The sequence below is a fragment of the Habropoda laboriosa genome, unplaced genomic scaffold, assembly GCF_001263275.1.
Source record: "Habropoda laboriosa isolate 0110345459 unplaced genomic scaffold, ASM126327v1 scaffold339, whole genome shotgun sequence".
Taxonomy (NCBI): Eukaryota; Metazoa; Arthropoda; class Insecta; order Hymenoptera; family Apidae; genus Habropoda; species Habropoda laboriosa.
Window position 1 is genome coordinate 175,474 of NW_017100496.1, and position 26,580 is coordinate 202,053.

The 26,580-nt window shown below is 37.2% G+C and overlaps 1 protein-coding gene across 1 annotated transcript in view; it reads left to right on the top strand.

Annotated features, from left to right (window-relative positions):
• The window catches only part of LOC108576095 (protein sprint), a 108,908-nt gene that overhangs the window by 73,430 nt on the left and 8,898 nt on the right, over positions 1-26,580 (top strand). Inside the window, exons 4-12 of the mRNA XM_017939016.1 lie at positions 8,567-8,751; positions 11,235-11,237; positions 14,672-14,844; positions 15,272-15,370; positions 15,847-16,439; positions 16,882-17,584; positions 18,319-18,789; positions 19,979-20,123; positions 20,971-21,200. Coding sequence (XP_017794505.1) covers positions 8,567-8,751; positions 11,235-11,237; positions 14,672-14,844; positions 15,272-15,370; positions 15,847-16,439; positions 16,882-17,584; positions 18,319-18,789; positions 19,979-20,123; positions 20,971-21,200 — 2,602 coding nt within the window. The remainder of the gene's footprint in view (positions 1-8,566; positions 8,752-11,234; positions 11,238-14,671; positions 14,845-15,271; positions 15,371-15,846; positions 16,440-16,881; positions 17,585-18,318; positions 18,790-19,978; positions 20,124-20,970; positions 21,201-26,580) is intronic.

Below are 26,580 nucleotides of genomic sequence, written 5' to 3' on the forward strand. Positions count from 1 at the left end.
TCCTTTTATATGTTCTTGTCCGTCCATTTGGGTCCCTTGACGGGGGTGAGATTTGGGTGGGGGGCCAAAACTCCCAATCAAGTTAGGGCCTTGGTCGACGCCCGACGCCAACCGCTCACCCTTAGGGAAGGGGTGTTCTGGGTGAGGTACGCGTCACCTGAGCTTCTGGGAAAAACCCAGGGTAACGGTACCGCTCAGCTCGCGTGGGTTTATGATACGTCAATTGCTATTGAGATGCACGAAGAAACTCCAAATTCTCTGCTTTTATGAGAGGTTTGGAGCCCTCCTGACAATAAGGAATAACTAACGAACGAAACCATTAAACGCGTATTCAAACCTTAATCTGAAAAATAGCAGAGTCGCGTCCGTATCGTAAACCTGGTCTAAACTTAAGTATCCTTAACAGATAGTCTCAATCCGTATTAGTGTTGTTATCGTTCCTACTAGAATAAAGCAAAAATACCCTTTTTATCATGAAAATTTTAACTTCAAGCGATAAAAAAACAATTGCAGACATCAAATTTTTTGGTTAATACAATTATTTATAGAAAAAGGGTAAAAAATAAAAATGGACAAAGCAAGTAAGTAAAATTAAACAGGTACCTTAGAAGAAGAGCCTACTAGTAATTAAAGTAGCTTAAAATTGCGCAAGTTTGTTTTAAATCGCAGTGAAAAAACGACAAACTTAACCCAACCTATCCGTACAGAACACGATAAAAGTTAATAATGTTGCTAATCAGCCGGAAGCAATCGAAGTCCACTCAATGAAATAATCAGTCCCCGTATCTAATCTGTCGATTTCGAAACCTTGGAAAATGTCTGCGCGCTGCACTTTGGAAATGAATTGTGAGAGAATAGCATAAGCTATTTGAACCACGCTACTATGATATTCTTCGTAAAACAAGCAAAATTCCATAAACGAACCCATGTGACGATAACGTCTAGATAAGAACGGAACAACATCGTTTATGTATACAGAAATGTTGACACAGTTTTCCAATGAAGGCTCCAGCCGGCTGGACTGGCGTTCTTCCGGCTGCGTCAGATAACAGCCGATCAAACTTCTCCATCTACACAATCCGAAGTCGCTTCCACTTCCCGGCCTAGAGAGCATTGTTTCCACAACGGTTATTTCTCTTGATCGCAGAGAACAATCGAACACGCTCTTATCTGACATGCGAAGGAAGAATGGCAGCTGGTCCCAGATGGAAAATCGTGTCAATGCCTGACTATACTCGTAATCACGATGGTAATTTGTAATTTTCGAAATGTGAGAATGTTCAAATTTAGGGAAATTTGGGATTCGTTGGCAGAAAATACTATATTCGTGTTTAAGAAGTCATACTTTTAATTGTTTTGCAATTTTTATGGAAATTTAAGCTAAAAGAAAAATTTTAATTTTAATTTTTTAAATTAAAGAAGTTTCTTTGTATAATTTGGAGGACCTTCATTTTCTCAGTGAAATTGCAATTCTGAAAAATTTCTGTATCATTACTTAGTAAGCATCCCTAATACTCTCTTATTCCTTGAACAAACGTTTCCTGAAATATTCCCTTATATTCCAGAATATTTTTCATCGCTAAAAATTCTCTACTTCCAACTACTCTCTCGCGTCCAACAGTGAAAAATTAATCTTACATTACCAGAAGAAGGGAAAAAACGAACGGAAAGGAAATGTCCCCACGACTCCTTTGACGATTTTTCCGATTTTCATTTTCCCAACGAAATTGCCTTTCACGAAGCACCGAGAGACAGAAAACGACAAGAGGTTTCCTTAGCCGTAGCTACGAAGTATGTAATAACGTTCGAATTACTTGGGAGACCGTGTCAAGCCGGAAGGAAGACCACTCGAAAACGAGATCGGGACTAGACTGAAGGCAGAGGCGAAAGCAAGAGAGGTCAAGATCCTCTCTTGGAATTGTATCAAGATGGAATCGAGGTTTCCATGAGATAAAGCCTGTATGAAAGCAGGGTCAAGCCTCGTCCCGTGACTTTATGCATCGAAAACGAGATCAAGAATAGATAAAGGCTCGTGAAAAAATTAAGGATCGGGTCAAGATGGAATAATGGCTGCACGGTGACGATAAGAATCGCGACGAGGAAAACGACGATGGAATTGAGACCGGGTCGAGTGGTCTCTTTTAAACGTGGCATCGATTTTCATCCCAACTTACACTCTGAGGGGAGAAAGTTCTCTGTGAACTGTTGAATCTAATTAATCTGGAAGGTGTGCGGTATGACGAGGCTAGTTAGACAGACGAGAAGTGTTTGAAGTTCGTAACTTTTCGAGGTGAAATTTCCTTATCGTGTGATTCTTGCAAATTTTAGAACTATCAAATGTTCAAATGTCATTTATTGTATTAGGCCACCCTAAAAGTTTCCGCCAAAAAGAACATAAATTCACAGAAATTAAACATTTCTATTAAAAACAATTTGCATAATTTTCGATACACCATTGCCAACGTATTACAAGAGCATTAATTCCGTATACACGATCCAAACCTAATTTACACTCGAAAAAATCACGACCACAGTTTGGTGGTCTACTTCGGTATTAACCCTTTGAGTGCTATGAATGCACATATGCGAAAGCTATCGGTATGGACTATGAGCACATATATGCGTTTGTCAATTTTGTCCATGAGATGAATATGTTCCGCGGACCACCCGTTCTTTCATTATTTAATCCTTTCGTTACTATTGGCGCCTTTTGCTGCACTTCCACCTTAATTTAATACTTAATTTTATCCTTACGTACTTCCATCTTAATTTAATAAACCGACTTTTAAAACGATACGGCGAAAATAACAAATTTTGCAGCCGTGATTAAAAATTTACTGTCGGTCACCCAGGTCACGCATTAAAATCTACCGTAGCAAAAGGGTTAATTTGGCGTAAAAGAATTACAATAATAATTCATTGTCAGTTGCGCCTTGTATACTCAATCAACAGAATTCACACTGGCAAAAAAAGTATTCCGTCCACAGCGATTGCAATCGCTAGGCGCGCGCCGTTCATACGAAGAGCTTCGTCAGGGAGTATTCAGCACTCAAAGAGTTAACTCGCTATACGTCGTTCAAAATGAGAGTAACCTCGCTCTCGAGCCGATTCTCGTCTGTTCTGCGCATAGACAGAGAACGTAGTAGAGGGTAAGACGAAGAAAAACGTAGGTGGTTAAGTGGGAGTTTTGACGTTTTAATGATTCTAATCCTGCCTTAGGCACGTCCCATGCGCGAAACGAGGTTACTCTCATTTTGAACAGAGTGTAGAATTTCCTAAGACCGGGTACCACTATCGCTGCAGAGTCGTACAGTAACGAACTGAAAGTTATCCACCAAAAACTGAAGGTACAGCAACAGAAAAGGGCCTAACGCAGTGCCGTTCAGCTGGTCTTCATGCGGGCAAGGGCGCCCGCCGATGCCCGCGGGCAAAGCTGAGGGCGAGTCGCGGCTAGTGATGTCACATACGTTACAACGGAGTGCGGGAAAGACGCTTGTATTACATATCTTCGAAACATAATTCTCCTTCTTGAGACGGGCGATAGTTATCACATACATACTTATTTACATACGTACGCCCACCGTTGCCCGAGAGGGCGTGGCTTATTGCCCGCCGATTTGTTTACGACCGGGGAAACCTAATACGCTGCCCATGCGGGCAATGACTGAACGGCACTGCCCTAACCTTTTACATAACAACGCCAGACCGCACGTAACAAGCACAACTGTATGTACATAAATTGCATAAACTGAGTATTGAAGTTCTACCTCATCCCCCGTGTTCTTCTGATTTATCTCCAACCGATTTTCATTTTTTCCGCTCCCTTCGCAATTTCCTTACGCAACAAGGAGTTAGGAAACAGCGAGATATTGAAAACACCTTTTAGCAGTTTTTTTCTCTTAGAGATTCGGATTTTTACATACGCGGAAATCATGCTCTCGTAATACGTTTGTAAAAGTATGATAAAACTACCAAATATTATGGAACTTATTTTTAATAAAAATGTTTAGTTTTAATGGAGTTATATTGCTCTGGAACTTTCAGAATAACCTAGTAGGATACTGCAAGTAGAGTGTACAAATAAATAAGTTTAAATGATCCCATAAATTTTTACGGTCTATTTTACCTCCAAACCTGTAAAGACGATAAACGCTGAAAGTTTATAGCGTTCAAGTGATAAACGATGTAAATGCCGACATGAACAAACATATGTTTTTTGTTTATACTGAAAATTTTCATTTCTGGCACTAACAATGAGTCCAAAAGTATTCGGAAATTAACGTGTACGTTTGACTCTGATGCTCTATATCTTCATTAATTACGGAGGAAATAAACTCGAAATTGTCTCTATTAATAGATTATGTATTGCATTTAAAAATACGTGTAACTTATTTAATTAACTTGATACAATTAAACAATATTAAAAGTCAAAGGAGAAGGAAAAATATTCAAACGCTATACAAAATCGATACTTCGTGTAATGTTTATAACTAATGTTTATACTTCGAATTAACATCGTTCACCATTTGAACTTTTCAATTTGAAAAAAAAAGAAAAACGACCCATTTCAAGTCACGTCGCGGCTCATTTTCCCGAAAACAACCAGACGCAAGAAAAGAAGAAAGGGGAAAAAGAGAGAGAAAAAGCCTCAACAAACCTCGAAGCAACGTGACGTTACGCATCAACGAAAGGAACGTCCCGTTTCCCAGAGAGACGAACTCTCTATATTTTCAGCTCTCTTTTTCCTGAAATAACGGGAAAAGCGTGGGGTGGAGAGGAGGTGTACGCGACGCGGAGCAGTGTAATCAGCGGGAAGAGGAGGAGAAACGGCAGCGAACGAGCCGTGCCATTGCTGAAGCATTGTTTCCCCGCTGGCTCATTGTTTTCCAGCTTTGTTAATCGTCCTGTGCCCACCCCCCCGCGCCCACGGACGAATTGCACAGGCCCGAAAAACAATGCGGCTCGCAATTACTTCTCCATAGACTATAGACGCCTCTCCTCCCTCGCCACCCCCGTGATTGCGCGAAACCAAGAGGTGGAGAGATGTTTCGAGTTGAAATTATCGCGACCGGTGTCGATACGCCGCGAATGGATGATGGACGAATGAAAGCTTCTAGTGGCTGACGATGAATGTGCGCGGCTAGAAATGGGGAGGTGATTGAAGTTTTGAGAAAATGGGGCGGGTTTTTAGAAGTACACCGATCCCTCCGTTTACGCGGATAGAAATCGCGAGTCTGCTTGTATTGGAGCTATTACTTTTAACTAATAGCTATTGCTATTACTGTATTCGAGTCCCCGTGAGATACCCGGGTATCTCAAGCAAACTTAACTTAAAGTTAAACTTTTGATTTTGTAATTTCCACAAGTCCTCTTGGCATTGAGTTAACTAAATTCGATGTTATGCGGAATGGGATCTTTTCAATTTTTTATTCCCCCACAAACAGAATGTTCATTGAAACATTCCATCTTACCCCAATTATACCTCTGAGAAAAAATTCCCAAATGATCAGCAATCTAACCTAGAATCTCACAGAAGCAGGCCAGCAACCTTCAGCCCGTATCCACCTTTCCAATCCACGAACAAAGAGGAAAAGCATCGGTTCAGAGATTAAAACCAGCTCTGCCTCCTCGTAGTCTTTGTAGGTTTTGTCCCTCCCCGAAAAAAAGAGAAAAGAGACCAGGGAGGGAGAAGCGAGTGGAGCATAAAGAAACTCTGCCTTTTTCCTACCTTTCTTCTTTTCCGCTTTGTCCATTTCTGCCCCTCTTGAACGTCACTCGCGTGTGGAAAACGCGCGCTCCATTGACGCGGACGTGGATTTCCGACTGGAACAGCCGTGGAACAGTACAGAAAATAAAAAGCAAATAAATAAATATTCGCTGTACAATTGTATTGTTTTGCATTGGATCATCCTGAAAGTTTCCACATTTGGAATTAAATATTTTTATTGAAAATAATTTCCATAATGTCCGATACACTTTTACCAACGTATTACAAGAGCATTAATTCTGAGGACATGAAAATTCGAATTTGTAAGAGAAAAAAACTGGTGAAAGGCATTTTCAACATCCTCCTGTTTCCTAAATCGTTTTTGAGTAAGGAAATTGTCAAGTGAGCGGAAAAAGTGAAAATTGGTTGGAGATGAATCTCCAGTTCGATACTGTACGGCTCTGCAGTGATAGTGGTACTCGGTCTTGGGAATTAATTCTGAAGTAGACCATCAAACTGTGAGCAGGATTTTTTTCGCGTGTAAACTAGGTTTAGATCGGGGAGATTCAGAGATTCGGATTTTCATATACGCGGAATTAATACTCTTTTAATACCTTGGCAAGAACGTGTCGAACATTATGAAATTTCTTTTCAATATGAATATTTCATTTCAGTGGAGTTACGTTTTTTTTTTCTCTCGAAATGAACGGCTTAAAACCGCGAGAACTTTCAGACTAACCTAATATAAGCTACTTTTCTTCTTTTATTAGGTAACGTGTTTTACGTGTCTCGGTTCTACGCTGTATCCCAGCTTTTCTCCTCTTTTCCCTCGACATAAGTAATTATTCCTCTCTTCTCGACGCGAGGATTTAAGGGTTTCGCGAAAATTTATAAAGCGGAACAGGAATAAGAAAGCCTGCGGATAATAATAAGCATCTTTTCTTGTTTCGTTCCGTTTGCATTATGCACCTCCGTGGAACCAGGTTAAGTAGAGTAAAATGAAAGGAGAAATGGAAGTAGGCTTGCACAAGAGTATTGCTGTTTGTGCATGGTCCCAGTTTAAGTTCGAATTCAGTGATAAATATGATGGATTTTTGTTTTTACCGTGGTAAGGGGAATTTATTGTTGAGAAAAGGGAGTTGTAGTGCGTGGTTGACATAGCTTCTGGGAACAGTTCGGCAAGTAGGTTACTCGTGACGGCGCAAAGAGTTCGTTCTTATCGGGAAGAATGGGGCACGGTAATTTATTCTTCCCTTTGAGCGGTGAATATATGCTACCAGCTGAAAGTTTCGGATTGCTACGCATTGCAAGTTGCGCAAAAATTTCCAGAAAAGAAGTTAGAAATTGACGAAATTTTTTATTACCCAAATCCACCAAATCGAAGTAAATTGCGGATACGTAAAAGAATATTTATTTCCAATAAGTCCAGAATGTAATTTATTTTGTAACTCTTATTTAAAAAAATTGTGAATACATAAATGTTAATGCATTTATTTGCAATGTCTTTTATATCAAAGAATTTTACTTTAAAAACTTCCAGAGCATAAGGTACAGACTTTAGCTACCCTTAATTTAAAAACAGCAATTCTCAATAATTATTAGTAGCTCATTGCATAAATTGTATTTTGGAGAATACCCAGGATTCAACTAACGAAATAATCATCACACTTTTTAATAAAATAAAAAGGAAATATTAGGTTGTTGCAGAAGTTTCCTCCGCCATTTCGTTCTTACAAATAATCTATCAATATCTAAATTAGTTAAAGAAAATCTAGAATTGACTATCTGTAGCACTGCATCTGAGCTTGGAATTCACAATTCAAGTGTTGTAAAGGATCTCCACAAAAGTAGATTTATAGTTTAAATTATAATACGATACCACATGAACTGTCACTGAAAAATTTTCTGTACCGCGTTTCTGTCTGTGTTTCGCTTCATGCTAGACAAGTTCACGAAGATTTTTTGCATCGTCTGGTCACGGTAGATGAAAAGTGGGTTTTGTACAATAATGTAACGAGGGAAAGGCATTGGTCAAATCCCGGGCAACGTCCTTCAGAAACTAGCAAGAAGAATCATAAAGGAATCGTAAAAGACCATTCCTTGAGAATCGAAAGGGCGTCCTGTACCACACGTGGCGATGGCATCGCAAAAGAAAAATATCGGAACTACAATGGAAACTTATTCCTTATGCACGATATTTCCTGGATCTGTTACCAACAGATTTTCACATTTTCCGATAACTACGAAACAATTCAAATAGTGCAGTAAGTTCTTTTCTTACTGATAAATCCGAAGATTTTTATGAAAGAGGCATAATGCAACTTCCACATAGTTGAGAAATTGTCAAACAATAATGAAAAATACAAAGTTCGATGTAAGTATAAGCTGTTTTGAAAAATCGAGTTTATAGAAGACGTACATCTTATGCAGCGATCTAATGTAAGTATAAGCTGTTTTGAATAATCGAGTTTATAGAAGACGTACATCTTATGCAGCGATCTAATAAGTATCCACAACAACGTGTCTGAAGAAACTGAAGCTTCCACCAAATTTCCAATCGAACAATTCATCCCTGAGAAATCCGAAGAGTCACAAGTATCGATACAGTCGGACAGCATTTCGATATTCCCCCGATCGGTTCCAAAGTGCTCTCAATTACAATTCGCACCCAAATTAATTATAAAAAGGAAAAGGAATAATTCGATACAGCAAAATATACAGCTGTTTAAAACCGAGACACGGCACACTTATTCAGCAATCTAATATAATCCTAACTATCCCATAATTGACCGGTGACCAAAATTCTTCAATTTCGAATTTTCCAATAATTTCCAATTTCTAACCTTTTTTTTTTTGCAGAACTTCGTGGTTCGACAGTCAAGTCAGAGCGACACGATGGCCCTGTCTGTGCGGCTACCACCAGGAAGGGGACCATACATCGAGCACTACCTGATCCAAGCCAACAGGGGGAAGTTGAGCTTGGAAACTAGCGAGAACAGGTTCGACAACATCCCCTCGTTGATCGCCCACTATTCTCAGTGTTGGTGAGTGGCCTCTCTTCACGTTCACCTTCTACTCGATCTGATATCGTCCCCGCCAACATCGCGACTTCCTCCTTAAACGTGAAATTTATTAACACTGATCTTTCCTCTTCTTCGAAGAATCTTCTAAATCTTCTTTCAGTCGTTTCATTGCAAAGAACCAGCTCCCTATGCTTTTTTCAACTTCAAGCCACACTAAAAGCACAAAGAAAGAAAGATCATAGTGAAAGTTAGAAGGCTGTGAGCATAAGTAGCGATCGACGAATCGTCTAAACATCCTTCCAATAGTTTCATCGCAAAGATCCTTCTCCTTCCGTTTTTTCGAATTTAAACCACAGTAAGAGCACAAATAAAAATTGAAAGTAAGATCATAATGAAAATTAGGAGGCTGCGAGCATAAGTAGCGAGCTTGCGCTAGCTAGTCTTGGATTCGCCACCCTTGGTCACACTCGAAACCAGAAATTTATTATAAAAATAGGATTCTTGGCAACGCGCAGACACATCAAACGTGCACCTTTATAACAAGCATTGTGAAAATATATCTGTTACTGATTAAACCTCGAACAGTATTCCATACGAAACAAGTTTGCTCTCGTTAATTTCAGACAAATATGTCCGTTTAAACGAGTTTGCGTAAACGAGCTTTACAGCCTCGCGAAATTTTATGGTGAATTGCAACCGATAAAGCAGGACCGCTCACGAAATTACTCTATGTGAGGTGGTCGGACAAATCGGAGCAGGGAGCGATCCTGTGGAGGGAGAACTGTACGAATATGTATTATATATATACAGGGTGTTTCATAAATGCGTGTCAATACTGCAGGGGGTAAATCTACACACTAAAACAAGTACAAAGTATCCTATGGACATATGTCTGATATACCTTAGTTTTCGAGTTAAGAATAATTAAAGAAAATGTTCGAAGTGCCCACCTCGTCTTGGTCTTATCTAATGTTTATAAACAATGTCTATCGATATGAAACAGATGAAACTTCGGGCATCAAAAATATGCGTTCTTATTTAAAGACTTGAACATGACCTTTACAGAGCTTTTCAAAATCATTGCAAGGTCAAAAAAATACCAGAACAATATATCGGCCTCATTCCTTACAACTTTTGTCTGAAATATTTTTTTGTATAATTCGTAGTTTTCGAGATACTTTCGTGTTCTGAGATAAACCGAACATACTGTATATCTCAAAAACTAAAGTATATAGGACATATGTCCATATGACATGTTTTACTGGTTTAGTATGTAGACTTACCCTCTGAAGTATTAACATGCATTTATGAAACACCCTGTATAGCAGTAATCGCCTGGTCTAAGAATGAGAATTAAGCTTCAAAGATAGGCATGTGCCGAAGAAAGTAACCGGTGCACAGTGTGATATTTTAACAATCTAACGGGGCAAAATTGAATTTAGATAATGATCCAGATGTGAAAAATCGCATTATAAATCAACAACAGAATATCCAATTTTATCAGAAAATATAAATATCTATCATTCTAAAAAGTAATCTGCGATGATCTATTAATAGGATCTAAAAATGTAGTTTGCTTCATTTGTTCCTACAAAGGCGTATCATCTGCTTGAGATTCTCGACAACTGCGTTGTACCAGTATCTAACAGTGATATTTGTGTATATGTAGGTACTGTTGTCTTCTATTATTCAAGGTACATTTACAAGTTTTAATAGTACGATACGCCTTACGAATATACCAACGCATGTCTACCTACGAGCCTACACCCCCACCACTACCGTTTTTCCTCCCCACTCCTGTCACGACTCTCGACGTCATTTGCTCCGCCCACTGTTCACGGCTCTGCTCGCAGGGCAAAACAGGGCGCTCTTGCGCCCGAATTTCGCTGCCGCTGCCCCCGCGAATATTTCGCGTTCGTCTGGGGTTTCCCCTTCTTAAACCACGCTAAAAGCTCGAATGAAAATCGAAGGAAAGATGACAGTAAAGAATTAGAAGGCTGTGAGCATAAGTAGCGATCGGTGGCGTTGCATAATTTATCGAATTCCTCAAGTATATGCGAATGCACGGAGGCACGAGGTGAAAGTCGCCGCTGGATCGTATCCGGAGATAATTTAGGCGGTTAATGGGAACATTGGAAAGCCGCGTTCGCGCTATTAAGACCCTGGTTTTCGTGATAATCGAGGCGCCGTTTTTCCTTTTAATGGGCCCGATTAATGATTCATGAGCGTCACGGCCGTTTACCTCTGTATCGTTCCGCCGATACGATCTGATAACTCTACACCGTTTCAAGCTACTCAGTTTTGCTTGTTTCTATCTTTTTTCTTCTCTCTCTTTTTTCTCCCCTATTTTTTAGCGATTATGAGAGTAGGACGTTTTGCACATGATTTATGATGTGTTTAATCACTGGTTTGTTAGCGCTACGAATTATCTTGTTACAGTAGCCATTAAAATGATAATCACTGGACTTTTCATATTCGTGAATGTAAACGGATGAGTTAATTAGTAGGTGAAACACCAACGTATAATTGTTTACGAAATGATTAAATTTGTAATTGTTGCAGAAATTTCACTTTTACCGTCGATCAGTGGTACTCGTTCTGCTAGACTATTTAGCTTCGATCTTACGTTAAGCTCGATCAATGTTAACGTTCGTTTTCAACGCGCGATTACGTAGAATGGAGCACGCAAAAATCTTTAGGGAAAATCCACAGATATTAGTACCTCAATTTCCTTCCTTTAATGGAACTCGGAAACTGTGTTTTAATACTTTCTATTCTATATAGAAGAGTAAAAGTTGTAAGAGTAGAAATTTTCTTTTTAATACAATGTTTAAGCAAAATATATATGAGAGAATTTCCTTCATATTCTTTGTTCCTAAGTAAATTTTTCGGTTGAATTGTAAATACTGCCATAACTTGTGAAAAGAAACATCTGCACACAGTCTTTTTTATGTTATGTTTATGTTAATACAATAACGTAATTTATTGACAAAAATAAAATACATTTACAAGGTGGAGCACATAATTACCTATGCTAAATAGCTATGGCGGTAAAAAGCGAGAAAATTTTCATATGTAATTTAAATAATTTCAAAGGGTAAATGAAATGAAAGAAAAATTTGTTTGATGGAGAAAATGACAAAAGATGAAAGGAAGTTTCACATATGCTCAAAAATTTTAAAGTCCAAGTTCGTTTTAAGGTCATATTATTAGGCATGTTTAAAAATCGTGTTAAAGAAAATATGCATTCATGGAACAAAAAAAACAGTTGACCTTGAAAAAAAACAAAAAATGGCATTTATAAAAAAAATTTTCTCCCACCTTGAACATCCTTTGAAAACATTTAAATTGCGTATAAACATTTTTTGGTACAATCATAGCTGTATAGTCTAGGGTGCCCGCGATCGATTCCCGGCTGCTCACGAGGGTGAATCGAATGGACGTGGAAACTGATTTACTCGTAAATTGCTTTAAGATATTGTACAAGAGGTAGGTAAGAATTATGAACGGTACTGTTTTAAAACTTCCATATTATTATTTCTGTGTGTCGTTTTTGCTGGTTAAATCGGTGGAGGGTTCTAAGAATTCGATTGGTAACTTTATTTGAGAGAAGAGAACACACTTTGGGAGGTTTCAATTGTATTGTAAGTATATTTCATTTCGAGTGGAATGAAATTTCTACTTAGTACAAAACTTATTTTAATAAGGAACACGGTTATTTGCCATACAGATGCTTTCGTACAAGCTGCTTGATCCATAGATGAATAAGTCGAAAATGTGGCTTAGCACTTTTTTATTTGAACACAAGTGTTCAAGTAAATGCTTGTGGCGTTTTGCGTACAAAGTACTGCATACAACAATGTTTTGCATGTCGTACAGCGTTACAAACGAAAATACGTGCGTTTCAAAAATAACGCGTTTTACAAAGTTGCAAAAGCGAGAAATCGCGTTGTGCAGCAATGTGCATTTTCGAGAACGATTCGCGGCAACAAAGTTGCAAGCGCGACATTCCTGTTGCAACATTGTGCTTTTTTCGCGAATCGCGCGCGCGGCACAAAGTACATTACTGTTGCAACATTGTGCTTTTTTCGCGAATCGCGCGCGCGGCACAAAGTTGCAACAGGAATGTCGCGCTTGCAACTTTGTTGCCGCGAATCGTTCTCGAAAATGCACAATGTTGCAAAACGGTGCATCGTGCAACAATGTGGAATTTTCGGGAGCGATTTTCGACAACAAAGTTGCAAACCCAGAACGCGTTCGCAACATTGTGCAATTTTCGGGAAAGATTTTCGGCAACAAAGTTGCAAACCCGGAACGCGTTGCAACATTGTGCTTTTTTTCTCGAGACGCGCCACGACACAAAGTTGCAAAAGGAGTAATCGCGTTTGCAACTTTGTTACCGAAAGCCGCTCACCAAAATTGCACATTGTTGCAAAACGGCGCATCATGCAACAATGTGCAATTTTCGGGATCGACTTTCGACAACAAAGTTGCAAACCCGGTACGCGTTGCAACATTGTGCTATTTTCGGGAACGACTTTCGGCAACAAAGTTGCAAATCCAGGACGCGTTGCAACATTGTGCAATTTTCAGGAACGACTTTCGGCAACAAAGTTGAAAACCCAGAACGCGTTGCAACATTGTGCAATTTTCGGGAACGACTTTCGGCAACAAAGTTTGCAAACCCAGAGCGCGTTGCAACATTGTGCAATTTTCGGGAGCGACTTTCGGCAACAAAGTTGCAAACCCGGTACGCGTTTGCAGCAATGTGCAATTTTCGGGAGCGAATAATAATAGCGAAAATAATACGAGTTAACGATGTTACAAGCGAGAACCAAGCTTGTAACAATGTTACATTCAAGCATAGTGCTTCTAATAATATTTGCATTCGAAATAACGCTTCTAATGATGTTGCAATCAGAAATAGAGATTCGAATAATGTTTGCGTTCAAATATAATGCTTCAAGCAATGTTGCATTCAAAAGTAACGCGTAAAACAATGTTTTGCATTCGAAATAGTGCTTCCATCGATGTTGCATTCGAGAATAAAGACTGCAACAATGTGTGCATTCAAGTTTCAAAGATGAACGGTGAAATAAAAGTATCTTGCTACTTAAAAATCACCGTTCAACGATATGAAAGTTCTTTTCCTGCTACTGCAACCGTGTCTCACACCTCGATCAATTTGCAACCTCAACTCACACGGGAACAAAGGCTCAGCGCACACAAAACGTCATTATACATTCTCAACATATTTCTCCACCCCTATAAATAACCCCTCTATATAGAGAAGATAATTAGATTGCCTGTTTCATGTGGGCCGCCTTGAATGTAAAATATGCAATATAAATAATTGAATTCTCTTAATCTAAAAAATAAAAAGTATGATACACACAAAATTCTCGAAATACATAATTCGTAGTTAGAACACCAATATACAATTTCTAATCCTCTCAGGAATCAATGTTACCCAAAATTTTTTGCTCTAAACCGATCCTTTTTAGAAGTAAACCCTTGCATTCAATGTCAATGGTCACTTTTATTACTTATCTGAACCACAAGATTTCATATAACGCATAAGGGCACCATTGCCTTTCTCAAAAATTCTAATCCTTATCCTTTACTTAACCCCCATTAACTCCCAAATAATTTTCTTTCGTTTTACGTTTAACAGCATGGTAAACAAACGAATTTAGACTTGCATTGCGTTGCTTACAGATACTGCAAAAAGTTACAATAGGACACTTGGTACTAATGGGTTAAATTCGAATCGTAATTGAACAATTGATCAGTGTACGCGTACCTCATTATCAGTTTGTATCAGAGTATCTCGTTAGATCGCACAGCGAACGAATCGACTGTATAACCATCTTAATTAGCCTGTTTGAGATACTCGACCGCTAATTCCCTCTAATTTATTTATTTTCCTTGGTTGGAACAGTGACGAATTGCCGGTCCAATTGACACTGCCAAGGGCGATGCGCGAGGCCAAGAATAGGCAGCAACTCTCCTCCCTGGCGCTATTGGGTCAGGAATTCTGGAGATACCCGATGGCGAACCCGAAGCCACCGGAAAGCAGCAGCAGCAACACTTCCAGCTTAAGCAGCTTCCGTGGTGGTGAGTTCAATGACCTTTTTGGCTAATTTTTGTATTTGTAAGGAGTTGAAATTTTTGATTTTGTAATAATTCGCTTAAATATTAATTTTTATATATGCGAGGATTTGTCGAAAATTTGGGAAATTTGAAACTTTTTATTTTGTGATAGTTTAATAAGATATTGATTTTTGACTAATTCTTATATTTGTGAGGATTTGTGAAGGAATCGGAAAGTTTGGACTGCTTTATTTTCTAAGAATTTAGCGAGGTATTGATTTTTGATTGATTTTCATATTTGTGAGGATTGTGGAGGAACCAGAAAATTTGGACTGCTTCATTTTCTAAAAATTTAGTGAGACATTGATTTTTGATTGATTTTCATATTTGTGATAGTTGCACAAAAATATTAATTTTTGTTATTTAAGTCTAATACTGTTTGTTCTAGGTAACAACAATATGAACAATAACAACAACAATAATGTTCATACACCGACGACGGAGAGTATCGTGTTGAATCTAGCGCCTATTTCAACGCACGATACACGTGAGTAATTAAGACTCGCGATTTTCTTAATTGAATTGAGATTATGTTTGTTTTATCATCGTGTAGATTACGATAACTGCATTTGTTTACAGTGTAAGTATAACAGATTATATTTTATTAGGTATGCTCAAAATGGAGTTTAATTTATGATTCATTTCCCATAAGAACCAGAAAAATTTTCAAAATTATAATGAACAAAATGCACATTTAAAAAACACAAAGATTCTCTAATTATTGCTTATTTAATTAACGAAACTTAAACATTTGGGTGCTTTAAAATACTGCAAAATTAATACACGACAACAAACAAATCTCAATTCCAATAATACTAAGCAAAAACTCAAGTCCTTCATCGTTACCAAATCACAAAAATAAGCTCCAGTCGCGTTGTCATCGAGACCGATTCCCAACCAAAAATAATTTCTCGTTCATCCACCAAAAATAATTCCTCATCCACCTTTTATTTTCGTGCGCAGGAAGCTCGTCGCCGACAGCCGCTGTAACAACATCCACCTTCGCCTCGTCGTTACTACGTCAACCACGGCCAACACCGCCAAACACCTTGAACCTAACAACGTTCAACGAACCGTTAGACCTGAAGAAAGACAAGATCTCATCAAGCGACAAATTATGCCAAAAACTGATCTCTCCAGGTCTGGTACAAAGCGTTCGTTGTCCATCTCCTGTGGTGCACAACGTGGAAAGCAACGTGTTGAGTCCTGTGCAGGACACTAAAGTCAGTTTCGAGGCGAAAGCCGCAGAGACATCGAAATCAACGGTGTTGGAACTGTCCAGGAGTAGATTTACCTCTGTCAGTACGTCCACGTCGAATTTCCATCAAAACGTGTCGACGTTTAATAATCTCTCGTGTACCACGTCACCTGTGCTACCTGAGATTAGGAACATTATCGCTGAAAATCATTCTATGGGACAGAACGTGAAGACTCCTCCACCACCACCACCTAGATGGGCTAAACCTGGGATTGGACAGACGCAGAATAATTTCACTGTCACTACTACTGTAACGTTCAATGTGAATCAGACGAACGATGTCATCAGTAGTTCACAGGTGAATAGTTTTTGGGAAGAAGGTTTGGATGAGTTGATACACTGCAGAATTTGGGATATTGGAATGGCAGAATTAAGTTAAAATATGGGGACATATTGTTGCTGATAATTTCAAGAGTAGTTACAGAGAAGCACTTCTCTTAATAATAAATGTATTAGAAATTGAAATATGTATTTAGCTATATACATTTTGTATTAAAAACTGAAAGGTTCAAATTAGATAAAATGCAACAATCTAGCTTTCTGTGAATGTTACTTAGATGTTACTTAGAATATCTCTACAAAGCTGTGTCCTCTTATTCTCTAACTCATTCCTACACTTACACTGTCAATTTTTATAATTCCAATATTACCCAAAGTTGCTTTGTGAAGCTTCATCCACTACATTTGCTAAATCAACAAGAAACGACCATTCATCGTTAATTCCTGTTCCTCCTTTTCAGAACACGCCGTCATCGGACCCCAACACCTCTCTGCTGAGCCCTCAGAGCGCCACGTCGAACAAATCTCTGACGTCGAATTTCTCCATAAAGTCCCCCTTATCACCAACGACTCCAGTGCTCTCCCCCATGTCGAAGCTAGTCCCCAACACAGGCGTGAAGACGCCTAACGTCCTCTCTCCTACCACACCATCCAGCACGAGCAAATCTAAACGGAGACGCGACAGAGAGGCTAGGAAGAATTCTCAGCACTACCAAGAATCGGACATCCTGGAGTCTTATTATCGAAGCTCGCCTGGAGACAAGATCTCTGACTACGAGGACATTTGGAACACGACAGATCAGTCGAATCATTCTACCTGGTCGCCAAATGATAAGCTTGCAAGGAACGACGGGCCAGCGAATCCTCAGGACAGACTGAGGAACTCGAACGATCGGCTGATGGTCCCAGAGAGGACTCTACACCCGGCTGAGAGAAACTATAACGATCGACTACCTACGAACGAGCAGCTGATAGTGAGGAACGACAGAATGATCGTTAGAAATGATAAGTCGATTGGGAACGAGAAGCTGAGTTACAAGGAGATGACCAGTCCTGAGTTCAGCAGCTTCAAGCCTGTCCAAGAGGCGAAGCCTGTTGAGCAGACCAATGGATCGCCGGAGGAGACCGGGATGGGAAGGAGACCTGACCTGTTGTCTCGAGTTTGTGAGTATTTAATTTATTTAGTCATTTGTTTCTACAGAAATGGACATATTTGCGTATGGAATAACATAGACAGAGAGGGGAAAAAAGAAAAATTAAGTTGAGAGTGAAAAATAAGGAGATTTTGATGATCTATACGATCTAAGAATCTGCTGTGGAGATTAGTTTAGTGGTGGAAGGATTGGGGAAAGATTGTGAAAAGAGAGAACTTGATCATTTTGAAAACACACGAATACCAGAAGCTAATATTTGCTTTATTTGAGACCAAAAAAATTGTAAACAGAAGAAAATAAATATTATACTGATTATATAAAGTCAATAGGTACTACTGAATATTGTTCAGAGTCAGTATAAGTTTCCTCTGAAGAATGTACAATTCTTACAAGTTAATTCCATTTTCTGTTCGCCAACATTTCCCATCTATCAAAAATAAGCTATCTTTTTCCTCAACTTTACACCTGTCACTGTAGATAACACACTATCAACCAAGCCTGTTTTTCTTATCCCTGCACTTCTATCATCGCTGTTAATCTGTAGCTAAAGCAAAAGTAAAATACATCAGCTGTATCTATCAAAATCCGCTACTTGGATAGATAAGACAAAGTCTTCTGTACTTAAACTACAACTATCAAGGTTTCCTACTTTCTTACTGAGATTCTTAGTTTGTTATTCTTGAGAAATTTCATTCCTTCAAACCACATAAGCCACTTCTAACGCAGAATTCACTGTCTTCCAAGCAGGCAGCGCGAATTCCTTGAACAGTCCAAGCACGGTGACACCTCCCAGGAATAAATTAGGCCTGATGTTGGCCAAATCGGAGAGCAACAGCCCATTGACGCCGGAATCGAAGCAGGGTAGCCCGTTCTACGCGGAACCAGCGGACGCCATAGCGCAGAACGTGGCGATAATACCCAGAAGACGGCCAAGGAACAATCCAGCAACGAATAAATATCGACATAGCGAGCCTGGATGGTTGCAGACGCCAGTAGGCGGTAATCCTAATCAACTTCATCCCATTGACTGGGAGGAAACGGAAGAAACTGAGGATAAAACGCCTCTGATCTCTTCCTCTGTGGATAATTTGGCTAAGAGACTTGGCACCAAAGAGGTGAAGAAAATCCCACGCGCTAAACCGGTGCAACCACCAAAGATCAGAACCAAGGTGTTTGACACCTCCTGGGCTGTGGATTCCAGCTGGGAGTTCATTGGTGAGCTATGTTTTTTTCTGTTTTTCTTTGTATTATTTTATGAATAATAATTGGATGAATTTAAGGATGTAATTTTGTTAGTTTGATGAGTGAAGGTTTTTGAGAGTTTGGTTTTTCTGTATCTTGAAGGGAATATTTCTTAGTTTCTACTTATTTATTTTTTCTTTTTACATTACTGATAATTTTATTTTAAATTTTTATTTGATATCTACTTTGAGGAACATTTTTGATTGTACAGTTTTAATAAGAAAGTACTAGGCTTATTGAATGGATTATTTAAAAGATTGTAAGCCGGGAAACACTTGACGAAATACAAACACTTGTCCACATTATCATGTGACAAGATCAACTATTTTTCAGCGAAAACAGCACTTGAATAGAAGTTAGAAAACACGTAATTCTAAATCGAGATAGGGTCGATTACTTCCTACCGATTCTTCACGTAACACCGATAAAATAAGCCAAATCATCCTGCTAATTGTCCACTATCAAGCCACGAATTTATCTCGTGCCAAAAAATGGAAAATACAAAACGCGGGACCCTAAGAAATTAGGAAAGTGGAAAATCGGAAAATAGGGGAATTGGAAATTGAGAAAATTGAGGAATTGGAAATTGAGAAAATTGGAGAATTTAAAATTCAAAAAATTGGAGAAATGGAAAATTAGAGAATTGGGAAATCAGAAAATTGGGAAAATGGGAAATTATAAATTGAGAAAATTGGAGAATTGGGAAATTACAAAATTAGAAAAAAAGTAATTAGAAATTAGAAAATTCAAGAATTGGAAAATCAGGAAATAGGAAAATGAATCAATTGAACGAATTGCAGAATCAAGAGATTGGGAAATTATAAATTCATAACATTGGGAAATTGGGAAACTAGAAAGGTAGAGAATCAGGAAGGTAATTGTACACGTATAAGTGAAAAATAGAAAAGTAATCGTGTCATGAATTTTTTTCCCTCGCCAAATCTCTCCGACCAAGCAACTTTCATAATCTGATCTCTAAGTATAATTATATTCAATGGAACGAAACTTGTCTCCAATTGGTTATCGCCAATTCACAAATCACCATGAATCGTACTAGGATGAAAATCAGCGATATGTCTGTTTCCCAAAGGATCGACAAAGAGAATAGTTGAACACAGAGGCGACGATAACGGTTTCTGATAACATGTACATTCTTGTACAGGCAACGAAGGGGACGATTGCGAGCCAGACTACGACTGTGATGCGGATTACGAGGGCGATAACGTGGCTAGAAAGTTTCCGGACGAGGAGTGCCACAGGGACGTTGTTGGGAACACTTTGACCGTTCAGAGTATCATTCTCCAACGGTAAGTTTCAGGTCCATTCACTACAACGACATATATGTACAGTCATCGTTTGAATGTTCATGTTGATGATCCATAGGGGATGATAATGCGCCCTGTTTAGAAGAACAAGTCAATTCACATGTAAATTCTGACGAACTTCTGAATCGTCCATTAATCTCTCTTAATGTTGTATTCTACTTGTACCCTTTTTTACTTCAACTGATGTTTTTAGTACAGCAATGAAACTTTGTTGAAATGTTTCTTTTTTCTTTTGGTCATTGATAGTGATAATCAATATCTGACCATTGCTTCATGATTTGCAATGATAAGATCAAATTTCCAAGGTTTAAGATTGGCAGCTTGAATGAGAATAACCTTTGTAACGTTGATCTTCTGTTCTCAGAATGTCTTACTATGCTAGAGACACTGATTTTTGTAGATTCAAGACATAATACTGTACTTGAATAATTAATTAATTAATTATATTCTAGTGGAACTGAAAAAAAAATACAGAATGTTTTACTATGCTGGAAACACTGATTTTTGTAGAACGATTTTTGTAAGAACAGTATTGTATCTTGAGTTAATAATTAATTATTATTATTAATATTGTAGTGGAACTGAAAGTATAATACTGTAATGGAACTAATAGTTATGGTTAGAAAAATTAATTATTTGAGGAAAGCTGAATTGAAGAGCTTCATCCCTCTGAATAAATCACTTCCTATACAAGCTAGACAGTTTATTTTTTATGTTTTTCTTTGTTCTTGCTACCTTCAATGATGCTTCAATATTCAATGAAGTGAATTCAGATTTATTTTGTATGAATTTCAGCGTTGTCATTGAAAACTTTTTATTGGTCCAACAGGTACCCAGAGCTGTTGAAACCACCGGACACGTCGGAGTCGCTGTATAGCGACAGGAACTCCTCGTACGACAACGTCGAGAAGAGAAACGAACGGGAGGAGAGTTTAGACACCAGAAAGGACCAAACCTACGACTCGTCCGAGTGGGAGACGCAACTGGAGACGGACGAGAGCGACATCGAGAGGATGAAGAGGAACAAGAGCTTCAAGGAGCGCCTGGATCCTCTTCTCTGTAAGTTTACTCTATTGCTTCTGCCTTATTTCATTTATTTATCTGAAATAGATGATTATTCAATTTATTTCAGTTATTTATTTAACTTATTTAATTTATTTCAGTTAAATAAATTAAATTAAATTTCCATAGCAGATCTATTGTAAAGACTTTCATAGTGGTAAATATTATATTTATGAAACTTTGGTAAATCCTTTAAACTTCCTTTGAGACAAATTGAAACTGGTCACCCTGTACAGTGGGAAGAATTGTTACACTATTCTGAAAGTATAATTTTATTTGGAATAAGAGTTGTTATATTTTTCTGCGTGAATATTTGTTCTATGTGCATAAAAATTTGAAAGGTACATTAAAAAGAAAATTCTGAAATAATTCTTATATTACAATTTCCTAAAAAAATTGGTAATCTGAAGCTAGAAACCAAATTATATTTGAAATGTCCACTATTTTTTTATTGCAAGGGTATCTATTTTATTTGCCTAAAGATTTTGAATATGCAATAAGAAGAAAATTGTGACATAATTCTTGTTTCCTATTTTTCACAAAACGTCTGAGACTGAAACTAGAAAATGTAAAACAAAGAATTCTCGAATAGAAGAACCATGAAGGATCAAGTTTGATAAATAGAATAGAAGGCTATACATGCAATATGCTAACGTATTGCACAACAACTGGCTTATCCAATAAAGTTCATGGCCAATAAGTAATGCAAATTCCTCGACTTGTCTATGTTGAACTACTCCATGAAACACGAGTAGTTACTGTCAACATCCATTTTCTGGTAACATTTTACTTAATTCATCGACTTATTCTCATCTCATCAGATATCAAATTACTTATCCTTGCCCTTTAACCACAACTAAAACTCAATGAAATAATGCACAAGTATAAGTATATTTCAATCTGGAAAAATAAACAGGAAAATAATTCCTTAATTAACATAAACACAATTAAACATACTATTATACAAAATATTTATAATTAATAAAATCTAACTACTATTTATTTGATAGTATATAAACTTACATACAAAATAATGTAGGTACTTTTATTCTTCTTCGGTATTTCACAAATCTTCAACTAACTATTCCATATTGTGACTTCAAATTTCAATTTCCACAATTGATCCTACGCAATGATATGCATTTGTTAAAATTAAGCAAATTAAGAAAAGAAAGAGATTTATAAACATTTACAATTTTCTCTTTTCAAAAGGAAACTTTTGCTTTTCAAAAATTTCACTGTAAACGTGTACTGAAGTTGCTGCTAGATTATACAAAAAAAATGTCCTGGGAGCAAAGGGTTAACTTTTGTATGTCATTTATCGATCGAATGGAGCGATCCACAATTGAGAGAACCTATCCAAGAATGTATAGTAGTGGATGATTCATTTAAAGACTCATGGAAGTGCATTGCCACATACGACAAATATATCGGAAATCGCATCGAGAAGGTCATCGTGAATAGTACGCGCGTGGTCGATCGATAGGACGAGGATCAAGAGGAGGAAAGTCATAATGCGATGTGTCACACGAGAAGAGTCGCACTATTATCTCAACTATCGTGAACAAAAAGACATTTCGAATGGATTATGACGTCGTTCGACCCGATTCGCCACAGAAAGAACTAGCTAGTAAGAGATTGTCGATAGAAACAAACACGGTCACGGTTCTCGTGCTCTGATTCCGTCGACCGTTTCAGAAACGTCCGACGGATAATGCGTCTGTCGTTTTATGCTAATCATTACACCCGTTTCTGTTGTCTGCAACGGGGAGATTTGATGTGTGTATTTGATAGGTATGGCATTGATGCGGGTTTATTGGTGATTTTTTGGGGCCTTGGGGAAGGAAATGAGACAGCGGAAAATTAAGAAAGTAAGAAATTGGGAAATGGGAAAGTGAAGAAATAGGAAATTTGGAGGATTTGAAATTTGAAATATTTGAAAATTTGGAAATTAGGGAAATGGGAAAGTGAAGATTGTGGAAAGTGGAGGATTGGGAATTTGACAATTTGAATATTTGAGAAATTAAATATTTGAGAAATTTGAATATTTGAATATTTGAAAATTTATATATATGAAATTTTAAATGTTAGAATAGTAAAACAAAACATCATAGTGGTTCCCCCAAACTCAAGATCAGACTCTGCTCACTATCAATCAAATTTAAAGGCTCATCATTCCAATTAAATATTCGTCAACATGAATATTTATACGCATTCATACATAACTGACGGATTAACATGAATTAATTGATCTAGACAGACAGATAAGCAGAACAATTAGTTTACGATCTTGTCTCGCTGTCCAACTGTATGAATAACAATCACAATGACTAGAAAACAATTTTTCCAGCGTTCATCGTAATTTCAAACATCCTACATGTAAATCAATCCTTAATACATCGAACTTGTAGGAACTTTCCATTGCTAGTAAATTTTCCCTAGACAGGATATATAACAAAGGGTGCCATAAATCAATAAAAAGCCCAACAAAATATTTACCTGGGATTTCCTAAAGTAAATTGAGGCAAGTGTAAGACCCTTCAAATTCGTAAAATTTCCTTTCCAGGTAGTTGATGCTTTCCCCTAGGGCTTCCTTTAATTGTTCTCTCAAAGGACCCTTCTTATTTGTCTTATTGTGGGACAAGCTCCAGTGGAAAAATCCAGTCGCAGTAGAAATGCAACTGGATCCATTCTGTCCAGAATCCTGTGAACTTATTGTTTTCCACTACTTCTTGTGTGAATAAAAAGATTTCTGGAAATATGGAAAATTGTCAAATTTTCTATCTACAATTTCTAATTTTCAAATTTCGAAGTATTCGAACTTTCAAATGTTCAACATTTCTATTATTAAAATTATCAAATATTCAAACTCTCAAATGTTCACCATTTCTAATATTCAAATATTCAAACTACCATTGTGAAAATTAAAGAAAAGAAGAAAATTGTGAAATTTTGCCATAGTATATTACCATGTAATAAAAAACTACCTTTTTCTAACTTTTTAATGAGAGGAATTAATCGAAAATTATCACGCTGTTTTTACAAAATGGAGATTATTAACGAAACATTTCGGAGCTGCTAGAGTACCGAAATTCGAAATTTGTAAAATCAAGATTGAAAGCAGCAAATCATTTAACATTTGACTGCAAGAAGAAAAATATCACGGCGAGAGCGCATCGATCAAAACAGAAACATGGTTTGTCTCGGGTGACGTATCAAAGCAACACACTTCCCGGAAACGATTTTATTATCCCCCGAGACACGCGTTTATCGTTATCACACCGCCACACAAGCGGTGTAACTTTTCAAAAATTCGTTCGAGTACTATACTTCAATCGATATGATATCCTCGTTAGCCACGATTTTTTCATCGCAAAGTTATCTCCGTCGATGTTATGGAATCACTGTTCTACGCATTTTACACAACTATCCATGAGCCGCGTAATTGCGCTATATTTAGAACATAGGGGAGGACTGAGAAAGATTACTTCTTTCGTAGGTAACATTTTTCTTTTTTTGGTAATTATTTTTATACGCTTTAGAATTTTATTACAATATTGATAAAGTGTTATATACTGTCTTTTCTTCTTTTGAAATTTTTAACCAATTTTTAAGTCGCTCGTTTTAATGTATTTAAAGATTTAATTAGGAAGTCGAGGGCAAGTGTGTAAGACACTTCTAAAAATCTTCATTTTGCAAAAACTTCTGCTTAAAGAGGTAACAAAAGAAATAGTTTTTTTTATTACGTGGTAAAACGATAATTATTAACATCTCCTCTGTAGATCAAAATTCCATGTTTCATTTTTTCTTCAATTTTCACAACGGTGGTAATCTTTTTAGAATTATAAATTTTGTATTTTTTCTTTTTCTCGGTAGAATTTGAATTCGATTTTAATATTTTACAAAATTTCGTATCTCTCTCTTCCCTTTAATAAAATTTCAATTCGATTATTTTCGATAATACACCTAACCTAACCTAACCTTTTTAAAATTGCAAATTTTGTATTTCTTCTCTTTCTCAGACAAAATTTGAGATTGATTACTTTTGATGTATCACGAAATTTCGTGTCTCTCCTTTTCCTTTACTGAAATTTCAATTCGATTATTTACGACAATACACCTAACCTAACCGAACCTTTTAGAATTGCAAATTTTGTATTTCTTCTCTTTCTCAGACAAAATTTGAGATTGATTACTTTTGATGTATCACAAAATTTCGTATCTCTCTCTTCCCTTTAATAAAATTTCAATTCGATTATTTTCGATAATACACCTAACCTAACCTAACCTTTTTAAAATTGCAAATTTTGTATTTCTTCTCTTTCTCAGACAAAATTTGAGATTGATTACTTTTGATGTATCACAAAATTTCGTATCTCTCTCTTCCCTTTAATAAAATTTCAATTCGATTATTTTCGATAATACACCTAACCTAACCTAACCTTTTTAAAATTGCAAATTTTGTATTTCTTCTCTTTCTCAGACAAAATTTGAGATTGATTACTTTTGATGTATCACAAAATTTCGTGTCTCTCCTTTTCCTTTACTAAAATTTCAATTCGATTATTTTCGATAATACACCTAACCTAACCTAACCTTTTTAAAATTGCAAATTTTATATTTTTTTCTCCATCTCAGACAAAATTCGAATTTGATTACTTTTAACACTTCACAAAATTTCGTGTCTCTCCTTCTTCTTTATTAAGATTTCAATTCGATCATGTTTAGCACTATACAAACTCTCTTCTACAAAATTTCAATTCCAATCAGTTCGATGCGTTTCGAAAGATGAAAGATAGAGCGAATCTTTCATAAGATCGTAATAGAGTTCGATAAAGTTCAGTGTGACAAACAATGGCGTATCCTATGAAACATATAGCCTCATTTCCAGATATAGAAGCAATTTGTAATATGTTCAAGTAGAATCATGCCAGATATCTCTCGATATGTTTACGTGAACAGCCAGTGGAACGTGAACCAACGAGGCTCACGTTGAAAATGAGGGGCATCGAGATCGTAATCTGCCACATGGAAAACGCACTCGTTACAGTCGACAGCCTTGGTCGCTAATTATCTTCGTCTACTTCGATTGTTCTTGTCTTCTTTTGTTCGAAGCGACAACTTGATACCTGCGATACCTTCTTCCGATAATTGTTCACTGTAACGGGGAGTAGTGGAAAATTTCTATACGACACTGTATTTTAAGAAATTACTACACAATGGGGAACTTTGATAAATTAACATTTTTTTTTTTTTTTGATATTTTGTATATGAAAATTGTTCAAATGTAGATTTCGAGGAATTGTGAAAATAAATTGTTACGTAGAATGTTTAAAATTTTAGCAATTTTATAGCAACACCGGCTTAGGCTTTCCAA